At 36.0% G+C, this 16,469-nt stretch overlaps 1 protein-coding gene across 6 annotated transcripts in view; it reads left to right on the top strand.

The window, feature by feature from the left end:
- ERBB4 (erb-b2 receptor tyrosine kinase 4) overlaps positions 1-16,469 on the top strand; it is a 1,134,420-nt gene that overhangs the window by 1,089,434 nt on the left and 28,517 nt on the right. For all 6 annotated transcript variants that reach the window (XM_084998988.1, XM_084998989.1, XM_021075968.2 and 3 more), the window contains one exon: positions 91-261. In XM_084998988.1, coding sequence (XP_084855114.1) covers positions 91-261 — 171 coding nt within the window. The remainder of the gene's footprint in view (positions 1-90; positions 262-16,469) is intronic.

Raw genomic sequence — 16,469 nt, 5'->3', positions numbered from 1 at the left:
TTGACATTACATAAATTTGCTGCAAAGTTTGCATACTTAAAATGAAGGAAATAATCCTTTTGTGTGCATATCTGATGGGAAATTTTTTAGGGAGATGACCGTATGAAGCTGCCCAGTCCAAACGACAGCAAGTTCTTTCAGAACCTCTTGGATGAAGAGGATTTAGAAGATATGATGGATGCTGAGGAATACCTGGTCCCTCAGGCTTTCAACATCCCACCTCCCATCTATACTTCCAGAGCAAGGATTGACTCAAACAGGGTAAGAATTAATTATACACCAACTCTCATACAATTTCTGAGAAACAAAATCATGGAACTACATTGTAAGCACTGAAATTACCAAATAATTATATAGCTCAAATCAGTGTGATTTCTAAATTTAAAACATTATGCCAACAAAAGATATGCCAAGCTTGCCATATATAGTTAATTTTGGAAGGCAAGCATGGGCAATGCAACATGCGCTCCAAAAATTTTCAAGATTTCAAAAGGAAAAACTTTTCTTTGTCTTAGGTTACTTAAATTTTGAAAATATACAACCTATTTAAAGTAATAAATCTGTACATGTTTATAAACAAATGAAAATTCTTCCCAAGATAGGCTCTCTACTTTTTATCTTAATGAGATGATGTGACTTATGTATGAATCAAGAGATAATACAAGTACAACTTTTTTTAACCCTCTTTTAGGAGACCTTAAATATTTTCTGTCAAGGTGAAGTAGAAACAGAACACTCTACAATCCTTTGGACTAAATCAGTGATATTGGGAGGTCCCCTAAATCATTTTTAAGATGTAGACTGAAGTTTCAAAAGAAGCTTCTGAAAAGAATTTCTATTTCATTTTAAATATTAAGCCCATGCTATATAAATACCATTTTTTCTCTGAAAACTGTCAATGCATGTATTCAATCATTTATTTTTGAAAATTCATCATTTATTCAACATTTTTTTGAGTATCTCCGCATATGGGGCATTATTAGACACGAGGTTCAAAATTTTTGATGTAACTACTATTTTCGAAAGTACCAAGTTTAACGAAAGAATCACACAGCTATAGGGACAGACTGTAGCATGATATCAAGTGTTCACTGCCCATTATGGAGCATAGTGATCAATTTCTTCAACTGAAAAGACATGAACATGATGATCAATTTTTTCTAGAAAGCAATTTTTTTTTCTCTTGATTTCTTTCTCCATCTAAGAACATTATGATAATTAGTGGAACAAACAGCATCCTATTTGTCTTGACCATAGGCATAAGAAAACTTTCAACTTGCTACTCTTCTCTACAACGATGCTAAACCTAGTGTTTACTATGTGTCAATACATATACATGTCTCTTAATCCTTACAATCTTGAGAGGCTTCAATATCATTTCCATTTTATAAATGAAGAAACTTGTCATAAGGTTAAATGATTTGACTGGTGTCACACAGCCAGTGGAAGAGCAGGATTCTGATGTGAAAAATATGTCTATACTACACATACTATTGCTTCAAAGTTATTGGAACATGTTATTTTCAATATTGTTGTTTTTCTTGACATCAACCTCAACCTCTGACCTACATGTTCTTTGGGAAATTCCTTAGGTGATTTTCTTATAAAATGCATCCCCCAACCTGTGCAATACCTTTTGCCCATCCATCCTCATTTAGAAAGTTTGGTATAGAGAAAGGCAAAGATGGAGACTCAATTAATATTTCCTTTACATAAAAAATTATACATCTTTTAGCTCAGTAGGGAGGAAGAAATAACTAAAAAGTTCAAAACTTAAATCACCAGATAGATATTGCACATCGGTGTTATGTTTATGGGAAGGAGCTAAATCTATCAGGTTTGTAAAGAAGGTATTTTTTTCCTCCATACATTTAGCAAAATGGCCAAATCATAACTTTGACATAATTTTATTTGAAAGATTCATTACTCTTATTAACACAGGGAAATTTCAAGAAAACAGTTTTACATCCTTAGTATGAAATGTTATAAAGGCCAAGAGCTTGAATCATTTTCTTTTATAAGGATTCTCAAATTCCAACTTTTCTATTCACATTAATTTATGCTCAATGCAAGGAGTTCACAATAAAGGTTTGAATTAACTAAATGGAATTAGTGAAACAAAGTAGAAATTACATAAGGAATTATTTGGCCTTTAGTAATCATTTCTTATTCCACATTATTATTTAAACAATGTTATCTATAAATTTCTTTCACTTTTGCAGGTCTTTGTTAAAGAAATTGTGCTTAAATATCATTTTATTTTCAGGCATTAAAAAGCCTTGTTAGTCATCTCTATTTTTCCATTTTTTTTTCAGCCTGGCTTTATGTAACTTTTATGGTGATTTCTGATATATAAATGCTATTTTAAACCCTTTTTTTCCTCTAAAGCTAAGTTATATTATTTTATAGGTAGAAAATAAATTAATTTTAGGCTCTGTGGCCAACTTATGTGGTAAGGGAACATTTTAAAATGAATTTTAATCAAATGTTTTTTGAGCATATTTGTTGGACTTTGGAAGCCAAAAATAATTCAGATTTTCTATATGGACTCCCTTGCTCACTAGCTGAGAAGCTTTAGGTCATGTGCTGAATAATTTTACAACTTTGCTTCTTCGTTTGTAAAATAAACACAAATGTACTGATTGTTTGGCAGTTAACTTAAAAAAAATGGCAGCGTACCTGAAGAGCTAGGTAAATCAGTACTTATTACCTTCTTTTAGAATCACCCAAATTCCATTTTTACTTGTTTCCTTGTCAATATCATACATAAACAATTGTATTCCTTCATAAGGTTTTCTACATATTGTCTATAAAGAAACCCGTTGAGGGAGTTCCTGTTGTGGCTCAGCAGTAACAAACCCGACTAGTATCAATGAGGATGTCGGTTCCATACTTGGCCTTGCTCTGTGGATTAAGGGTCCAGCATAGCCATGAGCTGTGGTGGAGGTCACAGATGTGGCTCAGATCTGGCATTGCTGTGGCTGTGGCTGTGATGTAGGCTGGCAATTACAGCTCTAATTTGATTCTTAGCTTGGAAGCTTCCATATTCCGTAGGTGTGGCCCTAAAACAAACAAACAAACAAACAAAAAAAACACCTGTTGATGTAATCACTGCTTGATAAGCAAATTATGTCCACAGATGTGTTCTTATACCAAATAAGTAATGGAAGTTATATTTTATTATGCTTTCATTATTTCAAATTCTGTATATATTTTGATAAATTATAGCCTTAAAGCAATGGGTCAAATTCAGTGCTGATATTTAACCAGTGACTTGATAGATACAAAAGCAATAATGCTAGAAAACATTCAACTAATTTATATCTGTTGTTGTTATTGTTAGCTATCCTTTTAATATTATCTCAAAAATTTTTATCAAAAAATATACTAAGAGCACTTTCTGTAACATGATATAAATAGAACATGAGAAGCCTCAGCAAGCTTCAGTTCTCTATATCTGTAAAATGGGGACAAAAAAATTCCTCACAGGATATTCTGAAGATTAACTTTTGAATATACCTACACACTTGTCCATTGGAGGAAGTGCAGTTGGTGCTCAATCATGTTGAAATAAATGAAGACCAACTAAATAAGAAAAGCAAGGGCTGTTTATTCAGAGCTTGCTACATAGCAAAGGAGTCCGCCACCATCACTTCTTTTGGCAGACACTCAAAGGCAGATGCTGGAAGGGGAAACCTTTACAGTGGAGGAAAGGAAAGGCTTCAGGTATACTCTGACTGGAGGTTCTTGGCAAGAGAAATCAGTAAGAGGGCTAACAAGAAGCAGGACATCCTTTGGGTTGGGGTACATATTTGGTTTTCTTTGTTTAGTTCTAAGGAGAAAGTGGGGACAAAAATTAGGGAAGCTGCTTGTTATTAATCAAGCCCCGGTCATTTGAGGCCAATTATTAACAGAAGTCACTGTTTAGCTTCCTGGATTGCTGTTAAAGGTAACAATCAGGCTTCCTCCAAGTCAGATTTATAGTGGATTGCCTCCCTACGCTGTTTATCATAGCTGTGTTTTCCTGGCCAGATTGATCTAAGTGTGGATTCGACTGATATTTATTTTCATATATGATCCAGCTGTTTTCTGTTTGTATATTCAGTCTATCAGTAAGTTTTAGATTCCATTGCTGCATTTCTTTTCTGATATATTTATTTAAATGCATACTGCCTTCTATTTTCAATTAAAAATTTGATACAGTTTTGGAATTTTTTTCACAGATTTTTTTTTCTCTTAATAGGGATGAGCTTTTTTTTTTTTTCTCTTTTCAGTTGCCTAGATTTATGTTTATTTAGTATAATGAATTATATATTAAATGCAATGGCAATGAGTAAAAATAGCTAACAAATTGATGTAGCTAAAGATATTTTAGCTTTAATGATAGAAAATTGAATTCAGTGTAAAAGCTTCAATGCGTTTTTGTAGAGGAGAACATGGTTTCATTTGCTACAGGATCATTCAGTCATTTGTGGTGAGAAGTTTTAAAGATAAGCATTCCTTCCACCTCTTTCAAAACACATCATTTAACTCTCAAATATCCAGGCCAGGGGAAGACAGGAATTGTAGCTGTTACATGTTGGTGCAAAAGGAGATCTATCATTACATTTTAAATTTCTTTCCACTTCTTTGCAATTTGCTAAGAAATAACTACCTTAACAGATTTGCATTTGTTTTTTTTTTCCTCTTCTTTTGCCCTTTCTCTCCTGAGATCAGTATATAAATTAATTGAAAAACTGGACAAAATGTAGGCAGGAGAAGTGAAGGGTGGAGAAAATAAAGGAGTCTGATATTTCAAAAATTTAATCAAATTTGCTTTTAAATAGTGGGTATAGTTGAATGTTTGACTTCTCAGAAAATATAATTCTTTACACTTTATTTTGTACCACTGTCACTTTGCCCACAGAGATGATTTCATAACTTTGGTGAAGATATTTTAGTAAAGTTTCCAGATGCATTGTCATGATCTTTGATATTTTTACTAATCCATCACTTTAAAAAAAAGAAATTTAAGAAAACTTTGGCCTCCATTGTAGGATTTAGGACATTGTGTTATGTTTCTTCCTAATGATGCATAAACTAGTAGAAATTCAAGCACAATGATAATGCAAAAACAGTGACATCATTCTATATAACATTTGAAACTATAAGAGTTTCAATTGAGATTCTTTACAATTTAGTAAATCTAAACCTTGACCTCTTATTTTATGAAACAATAAAAATAGTAATAGTAGTACAAGCTGAAATTTGAGTCCTTACTATAACCCAAGTTCTATACTAAGTGTTTTAAAATAACTATTTCAATTTATTTCATAAAACGCTATGAGTGGGTAGTAATATACATTCCATTTTAAGGAAATTAAGATGCAGAGAGATTAGATGCTTCACAGATGATAAGAGGAAGAGCTATTAATTAAGTCCAGCTTTCAACAGTCTGTCATGGGAGCCATATTCCTAAAATCACAGAGTGGCTGGAAGAAGGAGGTTCCTCAAGTTGCTATTAAACTTCTTGAAACTTAAGGAAGTAACACTTTTTATTTCCTTAATGATAACTGGATTTAAAAAAAAAAAGTAGTTTGGATGTCAGGATTCTCACATTCTATTCTAGAACTAACTCTATGACATTTCAGGCTTGGTCATGTCCTGTAATCAGATTAAGTTTCTTTACTTCAATAATGAGATTATTTCTCCTTCGAATTTTTAAAACCATCTTTTCATAGGAGGACTTTTCAAAATAATCATTTATTTTATGCATTGATATTATATTTCTTCAGTGAATATTTACTTGAAAAATGTCCCAGCACATTTTGGGTTGCCTTTATACACAACCTTTTTCCTTATGTGATTGATTATAGAAGAGAAAAACCTAAGGACACAAGTTAAGGAAGCATCTCATAGCTAAATGATGTAGTGGGAGAATTTTGTGATGATATAACAAGGTTACTCTGGTTGCAATTTACCAAGGATCAATATCAATTCTAACAACAGCTGGTACTTGATGATAAATGATTGTAATCTCAGGATATTGGTTTTACATTTCTTCCAAAATATGTCAAGGATTCCTGCACAGTATCCTTGATATGATACTTGTGTTTTTTTATTTTGTTTTGTTTTGTTTTAATTTATCTATCAAGCCAGGAGAAGGAACTCTTCTTAATAAGACATAAGGGTATTTTTTGTCCCAAAGTGTTACCTAAGTAGTAAACTTTTAACTCATTAGTTTATTATGAGGAAAGAGTAAGTGGATTAATGTATTGAATGATTATCTCCAGCTAGGCACTGTGTTGGGCAAATGAGGGTACAGAGCTGAAAGACAAAGCTTCTTCCCTCAAAGAGTTCATATTCTAGTGGAGGAAACAGCATTTTGAGAGCAATAGGCCAGGTATTGCAGAAAAAAGACCGAATCAACTTAAGAACCTATAGAAAGTCATTTGTGACTGTGTCATTATCAGAAGAGGGGATCTTGATTGGAACAGAAGTAGAATTTTGATAAGGTGCGACTGAAATATGTCAGAAGGAAAGCAATAATTAAAGCCAAAAAAAAAAAAAACCTAACGTGAATAAAGACAAGGAGATGTAAATATCCTCATTTTTATAGTATGTCTATGTTATGCATGCCTGAGAACTCTTTTATGTTGTCAGAGGAGACATGGTGGGCCTTCTCCCAATTTTCCTATTTTTCTTGTCAGTGTTATACAGGCTTGAAACATGGATTTGAAACCTCTCACTTTTCACTAAAATCATCCAATTAAAAACGAAATCCTTTTTGATCTTCCTGAAAAACAGCTCTCAAATTCCTAGCTCCTGTTTCTCCTGCCATGACTCTGATTCAGGTATTGCTTCACAGGTATTACTATAGAATTGTTCTAGCCGACTTTTTTTTTTTTTATTCCTGCAGATGGGCTCAATTTCTACATATAGGGTTTACCAAATGAAAGACAATATTAGTGGATATTTTGAGCACCTGATCATTTATTAGCTAATAATGAACTAATTCTTTTCACTTTATTTTGCCCTCATCTATTGAGAGTTCACCTTTTATTTTCATCAGCGAGATAAACTTGAATGATATATGTTATATTAGATGTCTCTTTATATGATATATAGTCCTATTGTCACTAACAGTTGAAGGATTTTTGAACATTTATCCTAGGAAATGCCTTGGCCATTCCAGTTGACCAGTCACTGTAATTTATTTTCCACTACTCTCTGGCTCACAAACATAAAATTGCCCAGAGCTGCAAGCATTATCCCCACATTGATCTCTTTCAAAATATAGATCATATTGGTGCTTTCTGTTTTAGTTTGGAGGTGTGGGTGGGTAGTTGATTTATTTTAACAAAGAACTATTTCTCCTTAGCATTATAGATTTATTTGCTTTTTTTCCCTAAATAAGAACATAACATCAAATTACATTTGTTTAGTCTTCTAAGTTCTTGAAAATTATGGGCATATCAAAACTAGTTCTAATCTCTCTGATTTTCCACTAATTTAAGAGTATCCCTCATTCTCTTGAATGATTAATTTATCCACAAAATATCAATATCTTTTTATGCAATGTCATCTCTACCAGAGACTGTCTTATAAAAACCGGCTATATTATTTTAGTTATACTACTCTTTGTAAGTTTTACTTTTCTTTAGTGAAGAACTTTTTTTTTCCCATCGTTATTGTTCTTTTATTTCTCCCTGACTCCCTAAGTATTTGCATAGAGTTTAGATCATGAAATCATGTTAAACATAATGATAACCCTTTTATAGTACGGCTCTGGCTTCTCCATTTAACCGTATATTTAAGAATTACACACACAAATTATTCTTCAATTTCTTAAGTAAAAAAGAGATCATTTTTAGACTTCTTTCTCAAGTTTTGTCTTCAGGTATTATAAAAATCACTTCTAACAGATTTGGACTTGGGATAGCAACTCCTTTTTATAGTAAGTTTTCCTCTAGAGCTACTTATTCTTTAGGAAATCTCTTCTTTTTTTGGCAAATGAAAGATTGAAAACTAAATACTAATGCCTGTAATGCATGCTTGCAGTTATAATACAGATGGTCTATGTACTAGAGCATGGTAAATCAGAGTGACCCCCTCGACCCTGGCTGAAGCGGCCACAAGGCATTTAGAACTGCCCAGCCTCCAAGTTGAGGAAGGAAGAGAGGTTGACAATAAATATAAAAATAAAATATTATTTAAAATCCAATATGTTATTTCCTATACATAAAATCATAAAATTCCATGCTTTCATTTACACACAACTGACTCTTTTTGCCATACCAACAACATTATCTTCCTTTAATTTTCTACTTCCTTTTTCTTCTTTTCCCTTGGTGTTTCAACTTCCAGTCATTTGTTTCAACTAGATTTTCCCTGAATAGAGATATAACCAGTGTGTTTTGCCCTTGGCCCAAGTATACAGGTCTACTGTTAGTAAGTTGCACCACTAAGCTGCCCCCTTGTGACACGTTAGTATTTATATATTCTGAGTAAGAAAGCTGGGATCTTAAGATCTTGAGTACAAACTCATTTTACAGATGTGCAAACTGATACTAGAAAGATAAAATCTAGAGCTCAGTGTCCTTTGCTTTTAAGGGAGAGGTGGGAAACCATGTTCCAGTCTTTCATGTCTAAGTCTCATAGTCACTTCCTCTGTTGGTTCTGTCTGCTTTTTTATTGGTCAAAACCATGGACATCTTGATTTTGACCTGAAGTCTCACGGAAGATTTAGCATCAGTTGGTTTAAAAGGCTCCTGCTGGGAGTGCAGTGAGAGGTCAGAGACCTTGCTGCTGTTTTGCCTCCTCTGCATATTCTTCTGTGAGAAGCCCTGTAATCAAGAATTAACAGTTTAGGAGGATCAAATGGAACTGATAAGCTAAAATCTAAATAAAAACGGGGGAGAGCAACAGCGGTATTGGGACTCAGTAATTACAAGCTTGAAGATAAAAGATCCTTACAAATTTCACAAATGTTTCAAAATTTTCAAATACAAACTTAAATGTAGCTACCACTTATTGATCACAAATCTGTGTGTTAGCTTCTGCTCTGAGCTTTGACATTTATTATCCTTAATCTTCACAACAAGGTGAAGTGGAATTTATTGTTTGCATTTTACAAATGCAGCAACAAACAGAGAGAGACAAAGGCTTTTTGATGAGGCTTCCAGCTTGTATGGTAAAAGTGAGATTTGAACACAGACATTTCTGGTCTACAATCTACACGTTTAACTCCTATCCTTCATTTGGTAAAAGAACATGAAAAATCAATATATCATCTCCAAAAAATATTAAACAAAATATAAGTAAAATCCTAATAATTACTCAAGCTATTTAAAAAATGCTAAGAATGTCTTATTTCTTTAATTTTTTTTTGCCTGTACCCATGACGCATAGAAGTTTCTGGGCCAGAAATCCAACCCAAGCCATAGTTGCCACTTGCACCACAGCTATGGCATCCTTGGATCCTTAACCCACTGCACCTCAAGGAAACTTCCAATATGTTTTTTTAAATATTTGGGACAATCTTTAAGAACTCTTTTTTACTCTAACCTACAAAGTATTTCAAAAAGTACCCTCACCCCATCTTAAACCTTGGAGGATTCAAAGTTCACTACAATTAATACATTATAAAAACAGAGTCATTTTTATTTTTGAAATACTCACAAAAATAAGTGATAGCTAAATAATACTTTAACGTTTACAAAGAACTTTGACAAAGGTGGCATTTTATTTTCACACCAGAGTTCCAAAGACCTAGTAATTGAAATCCCCGACTTGGTAACTTGGTTGAGAACTTGGTAACTCAAGAACCAAGCCAGTATCTGGACTTCTGATTCCAAATTGAGTAACTTATCTGTTAGATTATGATTCCTCTGAAAGAATTTCTTGTCAATATCATTGTTGCTTCTTTTTTTTTTTTTTTGCTTTTTAGGGCTGCACCTATGGTGTATGGAAGTTCTTAGGCCAGGGGTTGAATAAGAGCTACAGCTGCAGGCCACAGCCACAGCAACGAGGAATATGAGCCTCCTCTGTGACCTACACCACAGCTCACAGATCCTTGACCCACAGAGCCAGGCCAGTGATCAAATCTGCATCTTCATGGATCCTAGTCGAGTTTGTTAACTGCTGAGCCACAAAGGGAACTCCCAATAGCATTGTTTCTTCTTTACAGTTCTGGGGTTGTATAAAGCCAAAAAGATCCCTGCAATGTGGAGACAAAAGGGACTATAGAAACGTGGCTTATTTAAGGAGACTCTGATGTTAAAGAATATTTCAGTGATTGTGACAAAATTATTTTGCACTTGAGCAATTGTCAGCTAGCATAAGAAGCCTTTTTAAACAATCAGAAGAGGCTTCTTCCCTTTGTTCAAAAGTGCTAAAAAAGATAATCATAGCTAGGAAAGGAAACAAAGAGAAGGGAGGGGCAATTTAAAGACTTAGAATTGGAATGTTAATGAATGTTTTATTTAAATCATTTAGATGGTTATTTTTTAGTATTATTGCCACAAGATTCCCAGCTCTGTGGCACATTATGGGAAACATCTCATCAAGAAGCCTATTTACTGTAGGAGACCTGGAGAGCACAACTGTGAGTTTCTTTACCCTTTACACAATAGAATTGCGAGATTATCATCAACTTTCTATTCAGACTTTGTGAAGGTTATTTAATTTACGTATGTATGTATTTATTTATTTATTTTGACAAATCCATCTTTGTCTGCCAAAGCTCTCTGTAAGGGCCAGCTTGCCGTGATGATTACTTCTGCAAAGGCTTGAGAGAGAGAGAGATGTTCCATTTCATTCTCAATAAGGATTGATGGCATTTTGAGAGGTTCAGAATATCCTTTGATTGCTCCCTGAAATGGATTGGAGAAGGCGGTCGTGGGTAGTGGGGGGTGGACTTGCTCATCACATTTCCTTTGTGCACTTTCTGCAGTTGAACACACCCTCATCACAAGCATCTTGTGTCTCAGGCCCTTTTCTTGTTCACCTGCCCAAATGCAAAGTTCCCTTTTTCAGTTTGGAATTCTGATATACCAGAGTTTTCTAAAGAGAGGCTAATGTGGGCACTGTGGTTTTCTTTTAGACACTATAAATGAATGACTCTGGACCAGCCTCTCTTTATACTTGAGCAAAAGCTGAATTGAGAGAGGAGTAGACCACCATGAGAAAAATTCCAAATACTGTCAACAAATCTCTTGCTATTTCCTACATTGTGATGAAAGAAGTACGCAAATCATAGAGAGAGAGAAAAAATTGGAAGTTTAATTCACAACCAATTTGGTTTGCTTTTTCCAAGAATTATAGACATTGTTTAGTTATATCCATACTTCATTGTTTTCCCTCTCTGGAAAGAAGTAATAATGTTTAAAATTCTTCACACACCAAAGATATTGAGATGTACTTAATTCAGATTCATTTGGAGTTTGGTATAATCTCTTCTTAGTTAAAGCCAAGTTCTGTAGTTCTGTGTTACAGAGACCAGGCTATTGGATACTCCTGAGTTTAAATGACTAACTCATTCTTTTCCTCCTAATAATCACGTATATTTATAGGACTATGAGATGATTCAAAGAATAAATAATAATAAATGACACCTATTATCACTTATTTTGTGCTGGGTACCATTTTAACTATCTAATGTTTATTAATTTATTTATTCTCATGAAAACCCTAAGAGGCATTTACCATTATCATTGCCTGTTTTGTATGCAGGAAGGCTGAGCCATGGCTATTAAGTGACAGAACAGGCAAGTTGGCCCTGGTATTACTAGAGACTGTGCCCTGTGCCACAGTGATGCACTGTTTCTCACTCTGCTGCTGACCTTTTCTTTCTTTCTTTCTTTCTTTTTTCTTGCTTGCTTGTTCGCTCGCTTGCTATTTTATCATTGCTGTAAGGTCAGTACTTAGTTATTTAAAAATGAGATGAATACATCAGTAAATAATGTTAACTTTTTAATTTTTATCATATAATTCCTCATAAATGTTCATTTTGATCTTTAAGGGACTATGTAAATAGTTTTACTAGTAGTAGCTACTTATTCACTAATTCAGACCCAAATTTTTCACTTACCTCAGTCAAATAGCTGGTTATCTTAGGTATGTAGCAGAGAGCATCTATTCATTCAATCATTTATTTACTGATCAAACATTTATTGAGGTGTCTACTATGTATCTAATCCTGTGGTTGCCCATTAGGGGCACCTCCAGTCCTACCCTCAGGAAATTTGCAGGTGAGTAGCTAGCCAATAAAGTGCAATGAGAAAAGTGTTTGCAGTAGGGACAAACAGAATGCATCAAAGGTCATATGAACAATTTTTTTTTTTTTAAGGGAAGTGACAAGGCCAGACTTGCTTCTAGTGAGAAAATTCTGACTGACAGCTTTTTAAAATACGAACTAAAACAGAGACCGATCGTCTCCTGAGTCAAAAAAGGCAGCATGCAAAGTTTGATGTAAATGATGATTTGGGGAGAGAGTCACTGGGATCTGGATCCTTTGGATATTGCAGAGTGAGATAGGAAAGTCGAGTTTAGACCAAGTTTTCTTTTCTTCCTTTTTTTTTTTTTTTTTTTTTTTTTAGTCTTTTGTCTTTTTAGGGCTGCACCCACAGCATATGGAGATTCCCAGGCTACGGGTTGAATTGGAGTTACACCTGCCAGCCTACACCACAGCCATAGCAACAGGGAGATCTGAGCCGCATTTGTGACCTACACCACAGCTCATGGCAATGCTGGATCCTTAACCCACTCAGCGAAGCCAAGGATGGAACCCGAATCCTCATGGATACTAGTCAGGTTTGTTAACCGCTGAGCCATGATGGGAACTCCCAGACCAAGTTTTCTAATTGGGGTATTGAAAAGATGTTAACGTTATTAGTAGTATATGAGAATAGAGAATGTAGAATAGAGGAATAAGGGAGTAGATATAATATTTTGGAATGAAGATATAGGCATTAGATACTCAGGAATATGTTTCTGGGGCTCAAGTGGCATTAAATCCTGATTCATGATATATTGGTATAGTTCTTGAAAGTAGTTTTAGAAAATGTGTGAGCGTGCAAGAGCAGAATAACAATCGACTAAAGAGTAAAAGTAGGAAGTGGTAATTCTTTGAAAAGAAGTCCCTTCATGCGAAGGCAAGAGAGCAGATAAAATGTGAGCTTAAAGAGAAAGATGGGTCAGAGGAGGTTTTCTGGAGTAATAGGCATCTGAACATTCTTAGAGTGAGCTAGGGAAATCATAGAGACAGAAAATAAAAGGAAACGAGTTCCGACTGTGGCTCAGTGGTAACAAATCCAAGATTCATGTAGACATGAGTTCGATCCCTGGCCTCGCTCAGTGGGTTAAGGAACCGGCCTTGCCCTAAGCTGTGGTATAGTTCACAGACGTGGCTCAGATCTTGCATTGCCATGGCTGTGGCATAGGGCGGCAGCTGTAGCTCAGACTCAACCCCTAGCCTGGAAACTTCCATAGCATACGAGGAAACGGGAGAATAGGTGAAGAAAAGTCCAGGAATAGTTAGCAGAGTATAAGTTCAATACTTCTGAATGAAAGTTTATGTTAGGCAGGAGGATGTTATTACTGGAACGAGGAAATTCAAGAATAAGATTTTAACTGATCTGTCAGACAGGTTTTCCTCTGTCTCCTGAGCATTAGCTAAAATTTTATTCAACCTAAAGTTTACAGATGGAAGATATTCAAATTGCCTCGCATGCTTTTTTGTTTGGTTGGTTGGTTTTTGTTTCTTATTTCATTGGGGGGAAAAAGTGCTTTGGGGATAATTTGGTAAACTGGCAATGTGTCCTATCAGAGAGTTGGCCCTGAGGTCTGAATGACTGTATTTAATTCTGGGCCTCAGGACTTCCCTAGTGGTGCAGTGGGTTAAGGACCTGGCCTTGTCAGTTCTGTGGCTCAGCTCACTGCTGTGGCGCAGGTCTGATTTCTGGCCCGGGAAATTCTGCTTGCCAAGAGTGCAGCCAAAAAAAAAAAAATCTGGAGTTCCTGTAGTGGCACAGCAGAAAAGAATCCGACTGGGAACCACAAGGTTGCAGGTTTGATCCCTGGCCTCGCTCAGTGGGTTAAGGATTTGGTGTTGTCATGAGCTGTGGTGTAGGTTGCAGACAGGTCTTGAATCTGTGAGGGCTTGAATCCTGCGATCCTCTATATGCTGTAGGTTTGACCCTAAAAAGCAAAAAAAAGCCCCAAAACCTCTGGACTTCAGTAATTACTAGCCATGCATGAAAACTTGAATCACTTACTTAATCCCTCAGTATCCTTTTCTGTAACACAAAGATAAAAATAATATCTACCTTACATATGAATAGGGACTAAATGAAATAATACAGGTAAAGCACTACAAGCATTTAACTAGATAACTGTTAGCTCTTCTAACTTCCTAGGCTCCAGTTTCCTCCCCTTACACTTCATTGATTCCCACCCCTTTTTTGACCTTCCCACTCATTTCCCCAACAACAAAAATAGTTCACACCAAGTCTTTGTGGGTTTGGTTGTTTGGGGTGAAGATAGAACTAACTGTTACACAGGACCCCAGGGTCACATCACAGAGAGCGGCTTTCTGTTACCTCACCCTTTTCTCCTTTCCTTCCCTTTCTCAGCTTTCTTTCCTCTTAGATTGATCTGCTCCATGATTTTCTTTCCCTATTATGTAGTATAATTTTCTCTCCCTTCTGAAACCCTGGCACCCTGCTCTCAGTTGATTTACATTTTACTCCAAATAATTCACCAAGCTTTCCTTTAGTAATTTTTAATAAAGGCAGGGTATTCTTTCCTAAGAGATATTCAGATTAGCTGTAACAACAGGTAATACAAAGTTTCCCATTTCACTATAATTTAGAGATTAAACAGAGGGATACTGAGGGACTCCCAACATAGAGATATTTAGATCCTATTCTCTCTATTATGCAGCCTCCACAGGGAGGCTTCCAGGGGACAAAGAATCCATGGGACTTTACCTACAGCCCCATCATGGTGCTACTGTCTTCCAAGCCCCCGCATCCATCCCAGGCAAATGTGGGGCCTCCTCAGGGATGATGGAGAGTTTATTTTCAACAACCAGTTTATTCAAGGAAAGAGCTTTCTACTCCCCTGTTGGTGTTCCTAAAGCAAGAGTGGCAGGTGTTCAAGGCTGGAGTAGCCTCCAGTTCCAACAGTGCCAAAAATTGCACTCATCACTGATGACCAAGGATGAAATCACTGAGACATCTGAGTGGCAGTTGTATGAATACTTTCACACAAGCTATGGTTTTGAGCCTTAACCCTGTAGTTCACACACAAGACAGTGCTCCCGTCCCCTTCTTCGGGAATTGTTTATTCAGATGTGCTCGGTGCGACTGAGCATGATGTGGCTGGACATGCCGCCACCTGGAGGAGCTCTGAGCCTCGCCAGGCTGCCCTGGTGCAGGGCCTGGGCACCATCCAAGGAGGGCAGGAGAAGGTAGGGAATAATCCTCAGGCCAGGAGGAGCATCCACTGTTGCCATCATTTGCTTAAACAGTAAGAACTGGATTTCCTCTACACGTTTCTACAATACATAAATTCAACACACCTGCAGGTGGTATGAAGAAGTCTTTGCATGGGAAATAACAACAACAACAACAACAAACAAACCTGATGCTGTCCCATGCTTGTTGTCACAGAGGGAGGAGAGTGGGGATGTGTCAGGAAACTTAAAACGGCTGGCTAAGGCTTGGGGAAATGCTGTTTAAGAAATAAGAATATGAAACAACACTATTGAGGGACAAATGAATCTAAAGACTCACCACAGAGAGAAAACAGGTCTTTTTAGAGGCATCATTCTACTCAGATACATGCATGTTCCCTAGCACGGGGGGGACTGTGAGCAAGGGAGAAAAATATGTTTTGATATAGAAAGAATTGGGGAGTTCCCTCCCTGGTGGTGCAAGTGGTTAGGGATCTGGCATTGTCACTCTTATGGCACGGGTTCAATCCCTGGCCTGAGAACTTCTGCCTGTTGGAGACTTGGCCACAAAAAAAAAAAAAAAAGTTGAGAACTGGTAGGACAGCTGCATGAAAATAGTATGAAAGGAACTAAGGTTATATTGGGGATCAAGGAAATAATTAACCATGTGGTGCAGTTAAGTTCATTTATTTTTTAAAAATCTCTTCTTCTATATTTGTATACCTGTTATGAACTGAGTGTTACTTAGGTTCTTTTCATACATTCTTTTATAAGACTAACAAAAAAAGGAGGGGGGCATTTTTTCCCTCATTTTAAAGCTAAGGAAACTGGGATCCAGAGACGGCATAGCTAGTAAGTTGCATGGAATTCAAGTCCATATTTAGCTTACTTCAAAGGTCACACTAGTAAAATAGTCAAGGAATTGATTGAGGAGCACACACACACAAAAAAAAAAAAAAAAAAAAAAAAAAAAAAAAGAAAGAAAGGCCAAAAAAAACCTGATTGAATCAGAGGGAGGGAATCAATGAAGTGA

The sequence above is a fragment of the Sus scrofa genome, chromosome 15 (assembly GCF_054392235.1).
Source record: "Sus scrofa isolate SSC_HxYL_T2T_F1_AM1 chromosome 15, Sscrofa_HxYL_maternal_Yorkshire_Landrace_v2.0, whole genome shotgun sequence".
Classification (NCBI taxonomy): domain Eukaryota; kingdom Metazoa; phylum Chordata; class Mammalia; order Artiodactyla; family Suidae; genus Sus; species Sus scrofa.
The sequence above is the reverse complement of the archived record's forward strand: the minus strand, read 5'-3'. Positions and strand labels throughout refer to the sequence as shown.